Raw genomic sequence first — 18934 nt, 5'->3', positions numbered from 1 at the left:
TTAGAAGCAGCCTGCTAATTAACGTATGCCAGCAAGATAGTCTTCGTGCTCTGACCTGCTGGTCACAAAATTGTGAGGCCTTGGGCGCTTGCTGGAGATGGCCACAAACTTACTTTTAGGCCTCCTGGTTTGCAGGGGAGAGGAGACCGCATCACTGCCCCTAGCCAGAATGTTCCTGAAATACATCCCACCTCTGTAGTCGGAGGAGCACAGACACTCCTGGGGCTGGGCCCGGGGAGGAAGTTCTCCCGGAGGTCTCAGAAGGGCGCAGTGGTGTGGCGAGCAGCGTCCCCATGAGCGTCCTCATCTCCTGCACAGATGTTCCGTGGGGCCGCTTCTCGCACACCGGCGTCTGGGCACAACATCAAAGCCTGCGCCCAAGGATGCCCAGAGGTCACCCTGCAGGCCCCGCGTCCACTGCCGGGCTGGGCTTTCCATCTGGAGCTCCGGCTGCAAGTCAGCCGCTGGGAGCTTTGTTTCCGAAACCCAACGACAGGGCCATTTCATGTATATATTTAAATGTCCGGCTTCTGTTGGGAGAAGGAAGGTGTGGCCACACCAGTGGTCTCCCTGTGAGCCCCCGTGTGGGGCCGGCTGCCAGCGCCCCAGGCCCCGCTGCCCCCAGCCGTGTCCGCTCAGCCCCCTCGCCTCTCTGGCCCTTGTGGACCTCTCGGAGCCCTGGCTGGAGCCGGAGCGGGTCTGCGTGTCCCTCCGGCACCCTCCTTCAGCCTTCCTCTCAGCGGGGATTTTGCTAGAAGCGGGGCGGCGGTAAGACAGCCTGCTCTTCCTAACAAGTCCCTGGGCTTGACTGTTAAGAAATGGCATCCACACTTGTGCCCCCAACTGTCCGTCTGTTCAAGGGCGAGTGACAGTCCCTGGTGACCGCTGGGATCTTGCCCAGGATTCGTGGCTGAATGGAAGTCTGCAGTCACCTAAGGGTGAATCCCTGGGTCCACTTCAACTGCAGGCAGAGGCCCCACTCTGTCCTTTTTTACCCCTTGTCACGGTAGGGACAGTTTTAGGCCAGAAAAGCTTAAGGCAAATAGCCACCTTGGCTACGCACAAAAGTGGAAAGTGTGTATATGTGAGCACACCTGTATATGCGTGTCCTGATGTGACGGATACACATGGAGTTTCCAGCCTTGTGCGGTGCAGCCAGTCACAAAATAAGTGCCACAGCAGGTAAATGAAGTGCCTTACTCCTTGGCATTGTTAGCTAGAAACCTGTTTAAAGTTGGAAGACAATTTCCAGAAGGGCGACTTTAGCTCTTTCTAGGGGGGTGCTTATGGGGCTTCCCTGGTGGCTCAGATTAGGTAAAGAATCTGCCTGTAGGGCGAGAGACCCAGATTTGATTTCTAGGTTGGGAAGATCCCCTGGAAGAGGAAATGGCAGCCCACTCCAGTATTCTTGCCTGGAGAATCCCACGGACAGAGGAGCCTGGTGGACTACAGTCCATGGGGTCACGAAGGGTCAGGAGGTACTTATAAATCATGATAATAAAGCCCATCCATCCATCCACCCATTCATCCAACCAAGCCCCCTCAGCCCCGCACCTAGGGGGGCTGGGTGCCGGGACACAGCGATGAACACAATAGACGGCTCTGCCCTCACGGAGCCGACCTTGGGGAGAGTGAGGTTGGTGTACGTGTCAGCGAAGAAACCAATGAGACGTTTCCAGATGGTGAGAGGCGCTGTGGAAAGCGCAGGTGATGGGCTGGAGATGTGAAGGCCACTTAGGGTGGGGTGGTCCACAGGCCTCTCTGAGGTGACATCTGAGTTGAACCCCAGGGATGAGGATGGGCCAGGGACTCACTGCCAGCCGAGGGGCCCCCAGGTACAGTCAGGGGGAGGCTGGGGGAGCTGCAGAGCAGGGAGGAAGCCGGTGGGCCCGGAGCGCTAAGGTGCGATTCTCGTTGGCTGTGGTTCAGAGCCTCTTCCGAGAGCCCAGGGAACGAACCACTGGAGAGGGTGAAGGAGGGTGAGAGAAAGCCCATGGCTTGTGAGAATACTTTCTGATTTTAGGCTGGTGGAGGGGTTAAGAGTGTGGGCTGGGCAGAAGTGAGTTTGGACAGAGATGTTTGGAGGGCCAGGTGCCCGTGGGCAGCCGGGGAACTGGGATGGGAAGGTGGGTGGGGGGCTATGATGAGAAGTCCGCAGCAGGTGGGTATCCAGGGAGGCCAGGGAAGGTCTTGTGCAGGAAGCTACGGAAACACTTGGAACAAAGCCCTGAGGATTCCACACGAGGCACAGTGGGCATCTGAGGGATGGGGGGTGGTTTGCCCAAACTGATGAGCTCCTCATTTGCCCCCACACAACTGGAGAAGGCCTCCTGGGGATTGGAGCGGGGAGAGTGAGTGTGTGGAGGACTCTGGCCTGGCAGGCAAGCTCTGAGCCCGGCTCCGTCCCCACCCGCACGGGGAGGGCTCCTCCCTCGGGGACAGCAGCCCCACCCTGCTCTCTTCTTGCAGCCCTTTAACCATGGACACAAGGTGGCCAAGTTCTGCTACGCAGACAAGGTGAGTCCCTGGCGACCTGTCTGGTTAGTTGACGTCTGCTGCCATGGGGATGAAGGTCAGTTACTGCTTCCCTCTCGGGCCATGGAGGGGGGTGGTGGCTGGCACTGAGGGTGTCCCTGGCCAGGCCAGGCGTGCCAGGGCTCACGTGGGCCTAATGAGAGCTGCCTCGGCCAGGGCTGGGCATGCCCTGATTGGGGGTGCGGGGATTCTGGAAGGTTGAGCCCGGGAAATGGGAGGGCATCGCAGAGAGGAAGAGAGGCAGAGACCTGGCATCAGGCAAGGCCAGCGAGAGGGCGTGGGGTTGAGGCTCTGGCGTCACGTGCCGACGAGGGCAGTTGGCAGCTGGGGTGCCAGCTGCAGGGGTCTGTCTCTGGCCACAGTTCTGGCCCGACAAGGACAAGGTCAGGTCCTGACCTCAAGGGCTGCAGGCCCCTAACAGCGGGTTTGGGAGTGCCGGGCTCTGGGAGCCGGGGAGGCCACGAGGGGAAATGGAGTGAGTCCTTGGCACGCAGACCCACCTGGTACGCCCCTCGGGCTCCTCCTGACGGGAGGCGGGCAGGCTCTGAGCCTGGGGCGGCCCAGCTGGCTGTGGGACCTGGCGTCTGACGCTGTCGGGGGGAGGGAGGCAGGGGTCCTCCCTGCGGGGGAAGTGACCTCCAGATCGCTCCTCTGGGACCCTTCCTGCCACGGGAGGAAGCCCCCAACCTCTCCCTCATCATCAGGCGCTGCTCCACAGAGCCATCGAGGCCGCCTTGGCCGCCAGGAAGGAGTGGGACCTGAAGCCTGTGGCCGACCGGGCGCAAGTCTTCCTGAAGGCAGCCGACCTGCTGAGCGGGCCACACAGGGCCGAGGTCCTGGCCAAGACCATGGTGGGGCAGGTGAGGCGCCCGCAGTGCAATGGGGGCTGTGGGGGTCGTACCTCGTCCAGTTCAGCAGACATCGCTATGTGGTCACCAGGACCCACCAGGCCCAGGAGAGAGGACAGCTCAGGTCAGTTCAGTCACTGTCGTGTCCGACTCTTTGCGACTCCATGGACTGCAGCACGCCAGGCCTCCCTGTCCATCACCAACTCCCAGAGCTTACTCAAGCTCATGTCCATTGAGTCAGTGATGCCATCCAACCATCTCATCCTGTCGTCCCCTTCTCCTCCTGCCTTCAGTCTTTCCCAGCATCAGGGTCTTTTCCAATGAGTCAGTTCTTTGCATCAGATGGCCAAAGTATTGGAGTTTCAGCTTCAACATCAGTCCTTCCAATGAATATTCAGGACTGATCTCCTTTAGGATGGACTGGTTGGATCTCCTTGCAGTCCAAGGGGTTCTCAAGAGTCTTCTCCAACACCACAGTTCAAAAGCATCAATTCTTTGGCGCTCAGCTTTCTTTATAGACCAACTCTCACATCCATACATGACCACTGAAAAAACCATAGCCTTGACAGACCCATGTATATTATCGGCCAGGTGACTTGGACTGCGCTCGCATGCTCTCCTCTGTAAGGAGCCCCTTGCGTCCGTCTGTCTCTGCCCTGGGCCAGGCTCTTGTCACGCTTTGCCGGGACTGACAATGGCCCACACAGTCCTCCAGGCTCTGTCAGGCCCCTGCAGCCCTCACAGTGGTCTCTGGGACACCCCAGCAGGTCACTCCAGGCGTATGAACCACCGAGCTCTTGCTGTCTGGCTGGGACTCATGTCCCAAGTCCTGAGCCCAGCTCCCGGGGCCCTTCCATCCCCACCTCTGTCCAGCTGGCTAGCTGCTGTGCCCCTCCCCGCCAGGCCATCCCGCCCACGATGTCACCAGTCTGGACCTAGCCAGGCTCCTGGACACCACAGGCATCCCGACCTCAGTCTCTGGCCCAGGTCCCCCGGCTAGAATGCTCCCTATGTTCTCTGACCTGTGAACATTTTTTTTTTTTTTCAATTTAATTTTTTTATTGGCTGTGCTGGGTCTTTGTTGCTGAGTGGGCTTTTTCTCCAATTGCAGCAGGTGGGGGCTACTCTCTAGTTGTGGGACGCAGGCTTCCCATTGCAGTGGCTTCTCTTGTTCTGCACAGGCTCTAGGGCCGTGAGCTCAGTAGTTGGGGCGCCCGGGCTCCAGAGCACAGGCTTAGTCGGTGTGGCTCACGGGATGAGTTGCTCCACGGCATGTGGAATCTTCCCGGACCAGGGATCGAACCCGTGTCTCCTGCACTGGCAGGAGGATTCTTTCCCCTCGAGCCACCAGGGGAGGATCCCCTGCTTTCTGAACTCTTTAACTGTCACGGTCTAGCCCGGGCACACCTCCTCTGTGAGAGGTCTAGGACCTCACCAGTCCCAAGGACTGGGCCCACCTTTGTGCCCCTCCCGACATGCTGTTCCTTCCTTAGTTACCGCTCAGGTTGCACTGGGGTGCGGTGATGACTTCATATGTGTTTGCTGCCCCTTTACCAGCTTTTTGGGCTTAGCAATCACATGTTAACGTTTTCTGCCTTTCTGGGGCTTGCTCTGTGTCTGCGTGGAGTCACGGAAGCTCCTGATGAGCGCTTTTGGAGTGAATGCTTGCTGAGCCGGCAGGTAGCAGTGAGAGCGCATACTGCGGAGAAGGAGCCCGGAGAGGGTTCCTGTCGACAGTAGGGATCTTGGCCCCGCCCACAGCCCGGCCCCGCCCCGGCCCCGCCCTGGCCCCGCCCACAGCCCGGCCCCGCCCACGGCCCCGCCTGGTCGCCAGCCTGTAATGAGAGCGCCCTCTGCTGCACGGAACTGCTACGACACCCCCACTACCAGCCCAGTGTCTCCCCATTGAGCCGAGACCCCCTGGGTGGGTGTTGTGTCTCCAGAGGGTCCCAGGGGAGCCACGCCTGAGCAGGAAGAGGCGCACACACTCCAGGACCAAAGGAAGATGCCTCTTTATTTGACCTAAGACCTAGGACCTCAGATATGCAGATGACACCACCCTTATGGCAGAAAGTGAAGAGTGAAAGAGGAGAGTGAAAAAGTTGGCTTAAAGCTCAACATTCAGAAAACTAAGATCACGGCATCTGGTCCCATCACTTCATGGGAAATAGATGGGGAAACAGTGGAAAAAGTGGCTGACTTTATTTTTGGGGGCTCCAAAATCACTGCAGATGGTGATTGCAGCCGTGAAATTAAAAGACCCTTACTCCTTGGAAGAAAAGTTATGACCAACCTAGACAGCATATTAAAAAGCAGAGACATTACTTTGTCAACAAAGGTCCATCTAGTCAAGGCTATGGTTTTTCCAGTGGTCATGTATGGATGTGAGAGTTGGAATATAAAGAAAGCTGAGTGCCGAAGAATTGATGCTTTTGAACTGTGGTGTTGGAGAAGACTCATGAGAGTCCCTTGGACTGCAAGGAGATCCAACCAGTCCATCCTAAAGGAGATCAGTCCTGGGTGTTCATCGGACGGACTGATGCTGAAGCTGAAACTCTAATACTTTGGCCACCTCATGCGAAGAGCTGACTCATTTGAAAAGACCCTGCTGCTGGGAAAGATTGAGGGCAGGAGGAGGAGGGGATGACAGAGGATGAGACAGTTGGATGGCATTACTGACTCAATGGACATGGGTTTGGGTAAACTCCGGGAGTTGGTGATGGACAGGGAGGCCTGGCATGCTACGGTTCATGGGGTCGCAAAGAATCGGAGACAACTGAGCGACTGAACTGAAATGAAGACCCAGGAGCTTGTAGGAAGCACAGTGGCCGCGCGGAGCAGGGGGCAAGAGAGGCAGGAAGGAGCAGTTCCCCTTCCCTGGTGGGGCGTCCCGGGCAGGGCGAGCCGCCGCCAGCGACCGTGTGTGCAGGGAGGGGCTGCCCGATCCCAGAGAGCCCAGAGGCCTTCCCCACGGCTGGTGTTTGCAGTCCTCGGGTCCCCTGGTTCGTTCTCCCAAACACACGTGCGCATCATGTGACTGTGGGCACAGGGTCCAGCGTCGGGAGAGGGCTCTCGGGAGGCAGGTCCTCCACCACTGACCCCGGGGCCCTCCTGCCTCGCAGGGGAAGACGGTGATCCAGGCGGAGATCGACGCCGCAGCTGAACTCATCGACTTCTTCCGCTTCAACGCCAAGTTTGCGGTGGAGCTGGAAGGCGAGCAGCCCCTCAGCGTGCCGCCCAGCACCAACAGTGTGCTGTACCGGGGGCTGGAGGTACCGCCTGGGGGTGGCACAGGCGGGGAGCTGCGGGAAGCCCTGGGCCTGGCCTCACCGCCTCTTCTTCCCCAGGGCTTCGTGGCGGCCATCTCCCCCTTCAACTTCACGGCGATCGGTGGCAACCTGGCAGGGGCTCCCGCCTTGATGGTGAGATGTGGACAGCGGACTGGGGGGTGATGGGACCGAGTCATCGCTTCCCTCCCAACAGTCAGGAGGCCACGTTGGAGCCCTGGGCCCCAGCCCTTGTGGTGGGCAGAGGCACACAGTGGAGGCAGCTGGGGGCTGTGGAGAGACTTCTGGGGTCAGAGGCTGATCTGGGTCCCCATTGTTGCCCCACTCTCCCTGGGTGACCCCAGGCGAGCCCCTGCCCTCCTCTGAGGCTGTATCCTCATTGGCAAGATAGAAATAACAGAAAAGCTTATGTTACAGGGTTGGGGAGAGCAAGTAAGACTGTGTTATGACTCGTCTTAACACCAGGCAGGTCTGGCCCAGTGCAGGTTTAGTGTTATGCAGGGGCTGCTGATAATGATGATAATTACAGCTCTGTGCCCAGTGGCTTATTTGTCAGAGTTGCGTGGCTAATAGATGATGAAACAGGTAGAGGTTTGGGCTTGGTCTGTCCCGGCGGTCTCAAAGTTGGTGGGCCCCACTGCCGTGGTCAGGATGAAGGTGGCTGTGAGCTCCCATGAGTTGATGGGGGAGCTGCAGCCCTGCCCGCGGGGGGCCTGGGTCACCCAGGGAGCAGCAGGAGGAGGGCTGAGTGGTCGGGGTGGCCGGGTGATCTGGGAGGTGCTCATGCACTGGCCCATCCTCGTGCGTCTGTGCCCAGACAGACCTGCACACACCCGGCGCCCACGTGCCCGCCTCCATCCAGAACACGTGCAGACAGAGCCCGTGCGTGCTGGCCCAGCCTTGCCCCGTGGGCGCCCGGCGACCTGGAAACACCCAGGACAGACCTGCCTGAGGGGTGCTGGCAGGACCAGTTGGCACAGACTTCAGGAGGAAAGGAGCCTCGGCCAGAGCGTGGGAGCAGACAGGGCAGGGCGTCAGCTCATTCGCGAGCAGTTTGAGGGCCTGGTGCCCAGCACCTCGGGGAGTGGGGCCGGGGAGGGGGCATCCTGGCCTGCAGGGGACCTCCCTAGTAGCTGTAGCTGAGGGATGGCTGCACCTTGGGGTAGGGTGGGGGTCAGGGCTGCTGGCCGCCCCCGGCCTTGTGAGTCATCCCCGTGCCTCCCGGGCAGGGCAACGTGGTCCTGTGGAAGCCCAGCGACACCGCCATGCTGGCCAGCTACGCCGTCTACCGCGTCCTCAGGGAGGCCGGGCTGCCCCCCAACATCATCCAGTTTGTGCCAGCTGACGGGCCCACCTTCGGGGACACCGTCACCAGCTCAGAGCACCTGTGCGGCATCAACTTCACAGGCAGCGTGCCGTAAGTCCCTGAGGAGGGCTGGGCAGGGTAGCTGGGGATGCTCCCCAGGCCTCCCGACCTCTGTCTGGGAGCCGGGGCTGAACTCGGGGGCCAGGCGCTGACTGTACCCCACTTCCTCGCTGAGCGGCCCTTGGGTGAGCCCCTTCACCTCTCTGAGCCTCCATGCCTTCACCTGACTGTGCTGATTCCTACCTCGCAGAGTCATTGTGAGGGTCAGACTAGTTAGTGGACAGGAAGGAGTGTCACAGGCCAGAAGCATCCTATAGGTATTTGGCAACATGGATTTTGATGCCACCCCTGTCCCTGGAAAGGACAAAGTGAAGCTTGGAATGAATTGGAGGAGAAGTCAGGAAGGCTTCTTGGAGGAGATGGCGTCTAAGCAGAGGAGTAGGCCAGGCAGAGGTGGAGGAGAGCAGTCTTGGAGGGAGAACCGCACCTGCAGAGGCGTAAGGCTGACGCTCTTGTGCTCTGCGGGGTGGACGCGGTCCCATGAGGCTGGAGTGTGCAGCTTGGGGCTGAGGGTCAGAGGGTGCAGGTAGCACCTGGTTTGATCACAGCCGTGTTTTCGTGCGCTCAGCTTATGTTTACTGAACCCCGTGCTTGCCGGGCTCTGCTGCTGCTAAGGCTGGGCGGTGAACGCGTGGAGTAGTCAAGGTCCTACCTCTGGGGGATTGTTTTGTTTTGTTTTGACTGCACTGGGTCTTAGTTGAGTCATGCGGATCTAGTTCCCCTGGCCAGGGATCAAGCCCAGGCCCCCTGCATTGGGAGTGTAGAGTCTTAACCACTGGACCATCAGGGAAACGCCTCTTGAGGGATTAGACTTGTGGCCGTGGGGCCCTGTGAACCTGAAAGGTATTTGGACTTTATCCTGAAGGTGATGGGAGCCATGGAAGGTTACCTGCAGGACCGCGAAAGTGACAGCGTTTGTCGCTCAGTCGTGTCCGACTCTCTGCAGCCCCTTGGACTGTAGCCCGCCAGGCTCCTCCGTCCATGGGATTCTCCAGGCAAGGATGCTGGAGCAGGTTGCCATTTCGTACTCCAGGGGATCTTACCGACCCAGGGATGGAACCCAGGTCTCCCACAGTGCAGGCAGATTCTTTAGAGGGAGTGGCTTAATCAGTCAGACTTTGGTTTCGAGCAGAGACAGACGGTCGCTCTGCAGTTGGACCTGGCCAGTGGCTCTGTGTTCTTTGGCTCCTAATAGAGATGGACAGTCTTGTACCACTGGGACAGTTTCGTGTGAAAATCCAAATGGGGCCTCATTTACGAACCCGGTCCCACGGGGCCTGCATTTCTGTGTGGCACTATTGGCCGGAGGTGGGTGGGTGGTCTCTGGTTCCCCGCCATCCCGACAGGCCCTGGGTCTCTGCATGCCTGGACAACCTCAGCCCCTCTGGGACCTGCGTGTGCAGCCTCTGACCTAGATGATGGCTCTGGCTGCCCTGAGCACAAGTCTCTCGTGGCTGGGAGCAGGAGACAGGTTAGGAGTATCCGGAGAGGGAGAGCGGACGCCTGAACCCGGGCGGAGAGGTAGCAGCCAGGAGAGATGGGCTGGTTCAGGTGAGGAGGTAGCAGGGAGACTCGATCGCCTGTCTGTGGGGTCGGGGGGTCAGTGGGAACATCCAGACTCGAAGCTGGAGGTGGGCATTGGTCACCAAGGTGGGCACCCCAGATGGCTGGGCACCCGGGAGCCTCGGGAAGAAGATGGACCAGAGGCTGGTCACCTTGAGTTTGAGGTCCCCGTGGGTCGTCTGGGCGGAGAGGTTGGGGTCTCTACTCTGGGCCTCCCAGGTGTCCTGGGTTCACCTGCAGTGGCTTCTCTCCTCTCTGCTTGACCTCACGCTCCCACCCGCCCCGTCCAAGGTTTGCCGGGTGGCGACGGCCGCGTTAGAATTGCTGAGGAGGGCGGTTTTCCAAAAGGCCCGCTCCGCCAGCCGCGGCCCCACGGGTCCCTGCCTATTAGCGGGCGGAGCGGCCCGGCCCCCATCCGCCATGCTTTGGTGAGCAGCGGGCTCCAAGGTGGGAAAGTCATAAATTAGTATCAGCTGCTGTGTCGCCAGCTCCCTGATGATTAGCATTTTTATTGTTTTGTGGTGCTGAGGTTGGTCACACTCGGAGCCCGGCGAGGAGGCGGGGGCCTGAGCTGCCTCTCCCGGGACCCTCCCTGGTCCCCGGGGCTCGAGGCGCTCCCCGCCGACCCTGCCTGTCAGGCACCCACGGCGTGCCTGGCACTGTCCTCAGCACTTGACTCACATCAGAGCGGAATTGTTCTTTCCCGTTTCCAGATGTGGCATGAACTTGAGGCCCAGAGAGGTTAAGTGTTGGGCACAAGATCACAGCTGTGTGCGCCCGGGCGGCGACTGGAACCCCCAGGCCCTGGCCTAGAGCGTGGCCCCTCTCTGCACCACCTTGCTGCCAAGCTTCCCCTTGCGCCCTCCTCGTGGGCCCTGAACGCAGCCCGTTGCCAGCTGCCACCTCCTACCTGGTGCCCCATCACTCCACGGCCGCCGCCGTCACCCCTGCCAGCCTCCGGCGGGGCTGCGGACCCTGCGCCCCCCACTCTGGTCGGGCGGGTGGGGAGCAGGCCCCTCACCCGCTCAGGTTCCCGAGCCTGGCGCCCTGATCCCTGCGCCGTCCTCTCTTTCAGCACCTTCAAACACCTGTGGAAGCAGGTGGCTGAGAACCTGGACCGGTTCCGAGCCTTCCCACGCCTGGCCGGAGGTAAGGGCCCCCTCCCCAGCCTGGGCCGTCGTGGGAGAGGAGGCGGCGGAGGGGCTGACCCCAGAGCGGGGGGCTCTGCAGGGGCGGAGCACTCCAGCCTGGAACCCCCGCCCTGGCAGGGCCCGGGGGTTGTTTAGAGCACTTCCGGCTCAGAGCGCGCAATTCTTATCCATTCCTCATGCAGCAAGGAAATTACTGTTTGTGCAGAGGCACTTTCTGGAGAGTGGGGATGCAAGGGTGATGAGAGCCGGAGACCCAGCCGCCGCCAGCTTCCGTCCCAGCGGTGGGAGGCGGGCAGTAAACAGCGGGATAAATGACGGTCGTGGGGTGAGAAGGGCCGTGGCTCATTAAAGGAGAGCAAAGAGGTGACAGGCAGGGCTGCCCAGAGGCTGGGTGTGGCGGGCGACTGTGACGCCAGGGTGGGGAGCCTCTTCAAGGAGGGAACATTTGAGCGGAAACCTGAACAGTGAAGAGAAACGGGCCTCACCGAGGTCTGGAGAGCAGGGTGCGGACGCCGTCCCGCGGACCTTCCTGCGAGGACGGACGTGGCTGTGCCGTGCGGTCCCGCAGGGTAGCCACTCACCACGTGTGGCCGCGGGGCGCTGGAGACGTGACCTGCGTGACTGAGGAAGTGAAAGTTATGTTCAGTTTTGATTAACTTGAATTTAAACGGCCGCATGGGGCTCCTGACTACCATGTTGCATCAGGTTGCATCGCCCAGATCTAGGCCAAGGAAACGGTTAATGGAGAGACCTCGAGGTGGGAACGAGCTTGTGTGCGAAGAAACAAGGCCAGTGTAGCTGAGAAAAGGGGTGGGGTGGGGCAGGAGATGGGCTGAGAGGTTGGCAGGGGTGGGTCTTGTTGAAATAATAATTTTCCCACAGTTTCGTGGCCAAGGACATTTGGCGTGCACTGTGTTTAAAGCAAAACGGATTCCTTACCTGCAGGCCTTCTCAGGGCCTTTAATCCGCTAATGTGCATTACTCATCGTCAAGAGCCAGGCTCGATGTGTCATGTTTCTGAAACTCTTTGGGGTGCAGAACCCCGTTTTGACAGAGGTCCCAGTGGGTCACAGTGCAGTAATGGCAGAGCTGGGGCTGGTGGTTTAGCCTTCTTGCTCCTGGAAGTGAAGTGGGACCCACAGGGAGACTGGACCCCACTCCTGAGCTGGTGGGAGCTTTTTAAAGAGTTTTTATTGAAGTATGGTTGATTTACAGTCTTGGGCTACAGTATTTACAAATTGGGTTGATTTACAGTATTGGGTTAATTTTGGCTATACAGCAAGATGATTCGGTTATACATATGTATATTCTTTTTCAAGTTCTTTTCCATTGTGGCTTGTTATAGGATATTGAATATAGTTCCCTGTGCTAGGGCCCTTGTTGTTTATCCATCCTTTATGTAACAGTTTGCCTCTTAAGCTGGTGGGGCTTTGTTAGGGGTGTCAGGGCAGGTGACTCTGCTCAGGGCCAGCTATAGCATCTCTAACTTCCAGCCTCTCAGCACACCCCAGTCCAACCTTCATAAGCCTGGAAACAGAGTCCCCTGGGTCAGCTGTCCGTGGTTTTCAGTTCAGTCTCCTTCCCACCGTCTCCCTGAGGGAGAAAGACCGCTGCCTACTCCACCACTTCCCAACCTTGAGTACGCGCCTTAGTCTCTGCATGCCTCAGTCTTCTTGTCTTTAAAATGGGATCATAACGGGAGGTTGCCATGAGGCTTCAGTGAAAAGGGGCACGGAGTGCTTTGAACTGAGTCTGGCAGGTAGTGAGTGCTTTGTAACACGAGCTGCTGTTGGGTGATGTTTAACTGAATGAAGAAACTGATAAGGCCTGGATGGTGGTGTGATTCCCTGGGCTTCCTCACACCACGGGGACCAGGGAGGGGTGTCCCCCTGCCACGGGGAGGAAAGAGGAGCCAGCCCTGACTGTGGACCTGGGTGGGGGTCAGGGGAAGGCTCAAAGGAAGCTTCGCCTGCTGCCGGGAGTGGCCAAGCTTCGGGGAGCCTTGGGTTCTGGCCCTTCCTTGGCCTTACTTATGTTGGGCAGCATTCCCATCCCCAGACTCAGTTTTCTCGTCTGTGAAGTGGGAAAGCTGGTCCCGACGCCCCCTGGTGCCCTTTGCCCGTGCCTGGGCCTCCGTCTTCCTGTCTGCAGGGTGGGAGGACAGGCCTGGCTGGTCAGTGTCCGGGGCGCGGCTTCTCACGGCCTCCTCCGCCCGTCCCGGGGGCTGGTCACGGGGCTCTGTGCGCAGGAGCAGGCCGTGTGTTGGGCCCCGGGGCTGTCCCGATGCTCGCCCCCTCCCTTCCCGCCCTGTAGAGTGCGGGGGCAAGAACTTCCACTTCGTGCACCGCTCGGCCGACGTGGACAGCGTGGTGAGCGGGACCCTGCGCTCGGCCTTCGAGTACGGCGGTCAGAAGTGCTCGGCCTGCTCCCGCCTCTACGTACCCCGCTCGCTGTGGCCGCAGATCAAAGGGCGGCTGCTGGAGGAGCTCCGTGGGATCAAAGTGGGCAACGTGAGTGGCCCAGCGGGGGGCTGATGGGATTGGCTGCTGGGGGGGCGCGGTGTGTGAGGGGGGGCACTCCCCTGGTCTCAGCCTGTAGCCACCTCCTCTATCTGTGTCCCTTGCCTCCAGCCTGCAGAGGATTTTGGGACCTTCTTCTCTGCCGTGATTGATGCCAAGGTACGGGAATTCCGGGGGGTGCCAGGCCTGGGCTGGGTGGGGGGCGGGAAGAGTGACCCAGATCTGCTTCGAGCAGGGTAGTCTGAGAGCGACGCACACAGTCCCTGCCGCTCCCGCCAGCCCTGGAAGGAATAGAAGCGTCCCTCCCCAGAGAGGAGCTCGCCTCCTGCACACCCTGCCACCAGGCCTCTTAAAGTGCCCGTGTTCACACACACTCTCACACATAGGCCCGCATGCCTGCACACATACCCCTGAACACAGGTACACGCATCGCCGTGAACACATTCATGTAGACCTCTGGGGGGGTCATGCACATAGATCCACCCATGTAAACACATGCACACCCACACACACGTCTCCACACATAGACAAATCTGACATGTGTGCACACATGTATGTGCGTGCATGTATGCACACGTGTGTAGGCACATGTGTGGGTCTGCACTGCAGAAACACATAATGCACGAGACTCATGACCTTAAGCCTAAAGACACATTTATGTGTATGTGTGTTTGCATGATGTTTATATCTAAGTATACATGTTCTTGGACTTCCCTGGTGGTTCAGATGGTAAAGCGTCTGCCTGCAATGCAGGAGACCTGGGTTCAATCCCTGGGTCAGGAAGATCTCGTGGAGAAGGAAATGGCAACCCACTCCAGTACCCTTGCCTGGAAAATCCCATGGACAGAGGAGCCTGCTAGACCACAGTCCATGGGGTCACACAGAGTCGGACACGAGTGAGTGCCCTCCCTTTCTTCCTTTCTCTTTCTGTACGTGTCCTGACACACACACACACACACACGAGCCTGCACATGCCTCCTGTTTCTGCCCTGCTTGGCCAGGCCCTGTTTGCTGTCAGCCGCCCCGTCCCCCAGCCCCGCCACCGCCCCCTTCAGAATCCGGGGCAGCTGTGTTGGGGGCTTCTGCTGGGAATGGCCTCCAGCCGGCCCCTGACACCCCCCACCCCGATCCTGCAGTCCTTCGGCCGCATCCGCAAGTGGCTAGAGCACGCCCGCTCCTCGCCCAGCCTCACCATCCTGGCCGGGGGCCAGTGTGACGACTCTGTGGGCTACTTTGTGGAGCCCTGCATCATCGAGAGCAAGGACCCCCAGGACCCCATCATGAAGGAGGTGACGGCGGGAGGCGGGTGGGGCTGGGAGGAGGCAGTGTCTCCGCGTGCTTCCCGGGGCGTCATCCCATCTCACAGCTGAGGACGGCGCGCCCTCAGCTGGGGAGATGCAGAGCCAGGCCCTGCGCTCAGGCCCCCAGAACCCAGATCCCCGACGCTGCTGGCTGGCCTGACGCCACAGCGCTGACTGCCTGCTGCCCGGAGGCCCCTACAGCTCTCTCAGCTTCTAATGTCTGTAGAGTCTTAAGTGGGGCAGGGAGTTGGTGGAGATGAGGTTTGCTGTATTGTTCCCATTGTACAGATGAGAAGCTGAGTTCCTGAGAAGTCAGGGCAGTTGCCCAGGATGACAGTGCAGGGGCAAGGGGTCTTCCCCCAGCCCCCTGAGTGATGTTGTGGGGCAGTTCCCTGGCCGGCTGTTGCCGGTAGTGTCCCCCTTCCAAGGGCCTGGACTCTTGGCTCTGGGGGTGGGTCTGGCTGGCAGGGAGGCCAGAAGGTCCCCGGATCTTCTGCTGGGTGGGGTAGGGTGGGCAGGGCAGGACCTGTCCTGGAGAGAACCCAGCGGGAGGCAAGGCCTGGCCCAGGCTGCTGGGCTGAGAAGGGGGTCGGGGGGCGGCGGAGGCCTCGGGGACGGGTCCAGGCGGGCCCGACCCTGGAGCTTCTCTCCAGGAGATATTCGGCCCTGTGCTGGCCACGTACGTCTACCCAGACGAGGAGTACAAGGAGACGCTGCGGCTCGTGGACCGCACCAGCAGCTACGGCCTCACGGGGGCAGTGTTCGCCCAGGACAGGTGAGCGGCTGCGGCCCCTCGGCGCTAGTCCTGACGTCCCGTCCCCGGGGACGGCCCCTCCCGGGCGCAGATCCCTGCTCTCCATGCCCCTCGCTCCGCCCCGGCCGGCAGGTAGACAGAGTCCACAGGCGCCTTGTTAAAGCCTTGATGCTGGGGCCGCACTGTTGGCTGCTGAAGCCAGGTCTCTAGGGTTGGGGCCCGGCAGTCAGCGCCTGTGACCGGCCGCCTGGTCTGATGGGGCTCAGGGCAGAAGGCAGAGCTTGGGCCCGGGCACTCCACTTGTCTGGCAGAGGCAGGATTCCCCGCTGGGCTCCGTGACGCTGGACCTGAGGCTTTGTCCTGTCTTTTCCCCGTGGTACTGGTTGCCTGCCTACGTCTGCCTCTAAGAGAGGAAGGCGGGGTTGGAACCTGAGGGGGCAGGCTGGGGCTCGGGGGGTTCCCGAGCTGCCGAGGGCAGGGACGCCGGACTGGCGGCTGGCCCCATGCTCACCGGGCGGCCCGTGTAAGCTGGGGAGGGCTGCTGGAGGATCGGCCCTGGGGCAGGGGCGAGGGTGAGCCGGCCGCCCTCTTACCGCGGCCCTGCCGTGTAGGGACGTTCTCCGGGAGGCCACAGAGCTGCTGAGGAATGCTGCTGGCAACTTCTACATCAACGACAAGTCCACCGGCTCGGTGGTGGGCCAGCAGCCCTTCGGGGGGGCCCGAGCCTCGGGTGAGTGGGTCCTCCTTTCTAGGAGGGGGCTGAGCTCCTGGGGGAGACCCTTGCTGCTTCATCTCAAGGATGTTAAGAGGCATGGAGGGCCAGGCCCTGTGCTGACGCAGAGTCCTGCCCACCGCCCCCTTCCCATTTTACAGAGGGGAAAACTGAGGCCCAGGGAGGTAAAGTGATTGGCCCAAGGGCGCGTGGCCAGGAAGTGGTGGAGCCGGGATGTGGGTCCCAGCATCCGCGTCTTGGCTTCCCGGGTGGCTCAGCAGTAAAGAATCTGCCTGCCAGTGCAGGAGACGCGGGTTTGATCCCTGGGCCGGCAAGATCCCCTGGAGGAGGACTCGGCAACTTGTGTTCTTGCCTGGGAAATCCCGTGGACGGAGGAGCCTGCCTCTTGGTCCATGGGGTCAGAAAGAGGCAGATGTGACTTAGCAGCTAACTACAACTTGATGTATTCCAGGCCATTGCAGTCCAACCCCCTCCTGTCTACAAATGGGGAAACTGAGGCTTGGCGAGGGGCAGGGACTTGCCAGAGGTCCCGGTGCCTAGTGGCAGAGCCGGGGCCAGAACCTCGGCCTGCCAGCTTCCCGTCCAGTGCCCTCCACAGTGCTTTCCTGCCTCTCGGCCACGCCTTGCAGGGGGTGCGCAGGGACCTGGGGAGCCTGGGCGTCCTGTCCGCTCGCCGGCTCCTGCCCCCGCCAACCGCCGGATGAGTGCCCTCTGCCCAGAGGCACTCGGGGAGCCCCGGCCGCCGTGTAGGGGCTAGCTTAGTTGCTGGCTGCCCCGTTCATTCCGTCCGCTCCTCCCCGCTCCTTCTTCCTTCTACTCAGAGCTGTTGTACCTTTTGGGGGACAAACAGCTGTCTTTCCACAGGAACCAACGACAAGCCAGGCGGCCCCCACTATGTCCTGCGGTGGACGTCGCCCCAGGTCATCAAGGAGACGCACGGGCCTCTGGGGGACTGGCGCTACCCGTACATGCAGTGAGCCCCGCTCGGCGCCTCCGCCGTCCACCTGTCCGTCCAGAAGACTGACCTCAGTGCACGGACCATGCCCCACGCTTCCACCCCACTCCCCAGGGGGCGACCCTCTTTGTAGGCCTGAGTCCTGCCCCCTGCCCCACACCGGCCTGCCTCCTGGCCTGTCCCCCGCCTTAGAGTCAGGTGTGGGCTCTGGGTTGAGATCACGCTGTCGGGAGGAATGGGGCTGCCAGCTGTGCCCCCAGAGTGTCCTAGACTTCCCCCGGTGGGTGTGACCTCGGCGCCGGACTGCTTCTGCATCGGTCCCCTTCTCGCTCCTCCCCGCTGTGTTCCGGGTCTCAGGGGCCTGGGGAGGGGCGGTGGAGTAGCTCGTGGATCTGCAGGAGGAGGGGGCAGCTCTGGGCGCCCTGGCACGCCGCGCCCACCGGGGCGCCTGGCTCCTCTGGGTCTCCAGGGTTGGGGGGACCAGGGTGGCCTGCGGGGCTGCCACATTGTGGTCACAGGTCGTGGGGGCACCAGCCGGCTTTGCCCTGCTTGGTTCGGGCTGCTCACTCGCTCTTTGCCCAGACGCACCTGAGCCGGCAGGTACCCACCTGAGCCCAACCAGATGCCTTAGACCCTGTGTGCCTTGCTCCCGAGTGCCTGGGCTCACCAGAGGCCCTCGGATTCCTGGCGGTCTCCAGGCGGTGGGACTGGGGGGCTTCTGCAGTCCACCTGCCAGGGTGCCGGTCCTTCCTGCCGGTCCTGTGAGGTTGGCAGACCTTGGGGGCCCTTGCTGCCGCTTCATCAGCTCTTGGGTCCTGCCTCGAGAGCCTCCGTTGGCCTGGGGCTTCCTGCAGGAGCTCAGTGCCCACTGGCCCGGGTAGATGTTGCCCCTGCCTTCCCCAGCGCCCCAAGACCTCGCCTCGGGTCCCTGTCCGGCCTGGCTGAGGCTTACTTATAGAATCGTCCCTCCTTGGCATGTTCGTGGCTCTGTGTGGACTGGCCCATCGGAGGCCTGTTCCTTCATGCAGCTAATCGGCGGGGGGCACTCAGATGCATCCTGGGTGGTCAGGGAATTGTAAGTGGCGACTCTGGGGGCAGGTTTTAGGGGCCCTCCTCAGGCGTGGCTGGTGTGGGGCCCCCGTGGGGCTGGGGTGGCCGCTCCCCGAGTGCACGGTCACACGCCGTGGCCGCGGTCAGGGGTGTTTCTCACAGGGGGGCCAGGACAGGCAGCAGGCAGGCTGGAGGTATTCCTGGTTCCACTAGCTCTGCGGTGGGAGGTGGCGGTGGGATTTGCCCTGACGCCGCCCAATAAAATGCCTCTTCCTGAACTGGACTGGTGGCCTTTCTGGTGAGAGCGGTGGGGGCTGGTCACCTTCTCGTCCACTGAGGTTGCCAACGTTCATTAGGTGTCAGAGGCACTGCGCCCCTGATGTGATGGAAGGAAGGGTGAGCCCTGCTGGCAGGAAGTCCTACGTGAGTGGCAGGAACTCTGGGGCCGGAGGGCCTGGGTTCAAATCCCAGCTCTGAAAAGTTGGGCAGTCGTTTCTGACTCTGTCTCTTCATAGATGGAAATAACCACCACCGCCCCCCCCCTCCACACACACACAGTCTTGAGAATTCAATGAGTTAATTCACATAAGTGCTCAGAGCAATGCTAGGTATAGAATTAACGATTCAACAATGTCAGCCTCTTTACCCATTGTTGTAACAACCACCACTAAGTGCTGTGATAGTTAAGGCCATGGGTCAGCCTGGCTGGCTTATGATGCCCAGGTGTCTACTTCAGCATTATTCTGGATGTTTCCATGGAGGTGTTGTTTGGATGAGATTAACAGGAGACGTAAGAGGCATGGGTTTGATCC

The 18934-nt window shown here is 60.7% G+C and overlaps 1 protein-coding gene across 2 annotated transcripts in view; it reads left to right on the top strand.

The window, feature by feature from the left end:
- Positions 1-18405, top strand: part of ALDH4A1 (aldehyde dehydrogenase 4 family member A1) — a 35565-nt gene extending 17160 nt beyond the window's left edge. Inside the window, exons 4-15 of one of the 2 annotated variants that reach the window (XM_061148031.1) lie at positions 2470-2517; positions 3240-3395; positions 6506-6655; positions 6731-6805; positions 7900-8087; positions 10735-10808; positions 13124-13320; positions 13441-13488; positions 14466-14618; positions 15284-15405; positions 15996-16114; positions 16982-18405. In XM_061148031.1, the coding sequence (XP_061004014.1) occupies positions 2470-2517; positions 3240-3395; positions 6506-6655; positions 6731-6805; positions 7900-8087; positions 10735-10808; positions 13124-13320; positions 13441-13488; positions 14466-14618; positions 15284-15405; positions 15996-16114; positions 16982-17094 (1443 nt within the window). In that variant the 3' untranslated portion in view covers positions 17095-18405. Of the gene's footprint in view, positions 1-2469; positions 2518-3239; positions 3396-6505; positions 6656-6730; positions 6806-7899; positions 8088-10734; positions 10809-13123; positions 13321-13440; positions 13489-14055; positions 14226-14465; positions 14619-15283; positions 15406-15995; positions 16115-16981 lie in introns of those variants that run through there. The other variant, XR_009693776.1, reaches the window with a different exon arrangement.
- Positions 18406-18934: the final 529 nt, after the last annotated feature.

The sequence above is a fragment of the Dama dama genome, chromosome 8 (assembly GCF_033118175.1).
Source record: "Dama dama isolate Ldn47 chromosome 8, ASM3311817v1, whole genome shotgun sequence".
NCBI lineage: Eukaryota > Metazoa > Chordata > Mammalia > Artiodactyla > Cervidae > Dama > Dama dama.
The sequence above is the reverse complement of the archived record's forward strand: the minus strand, read 5'-3'. Positions and strand labels throughout refer to the sequence as shown.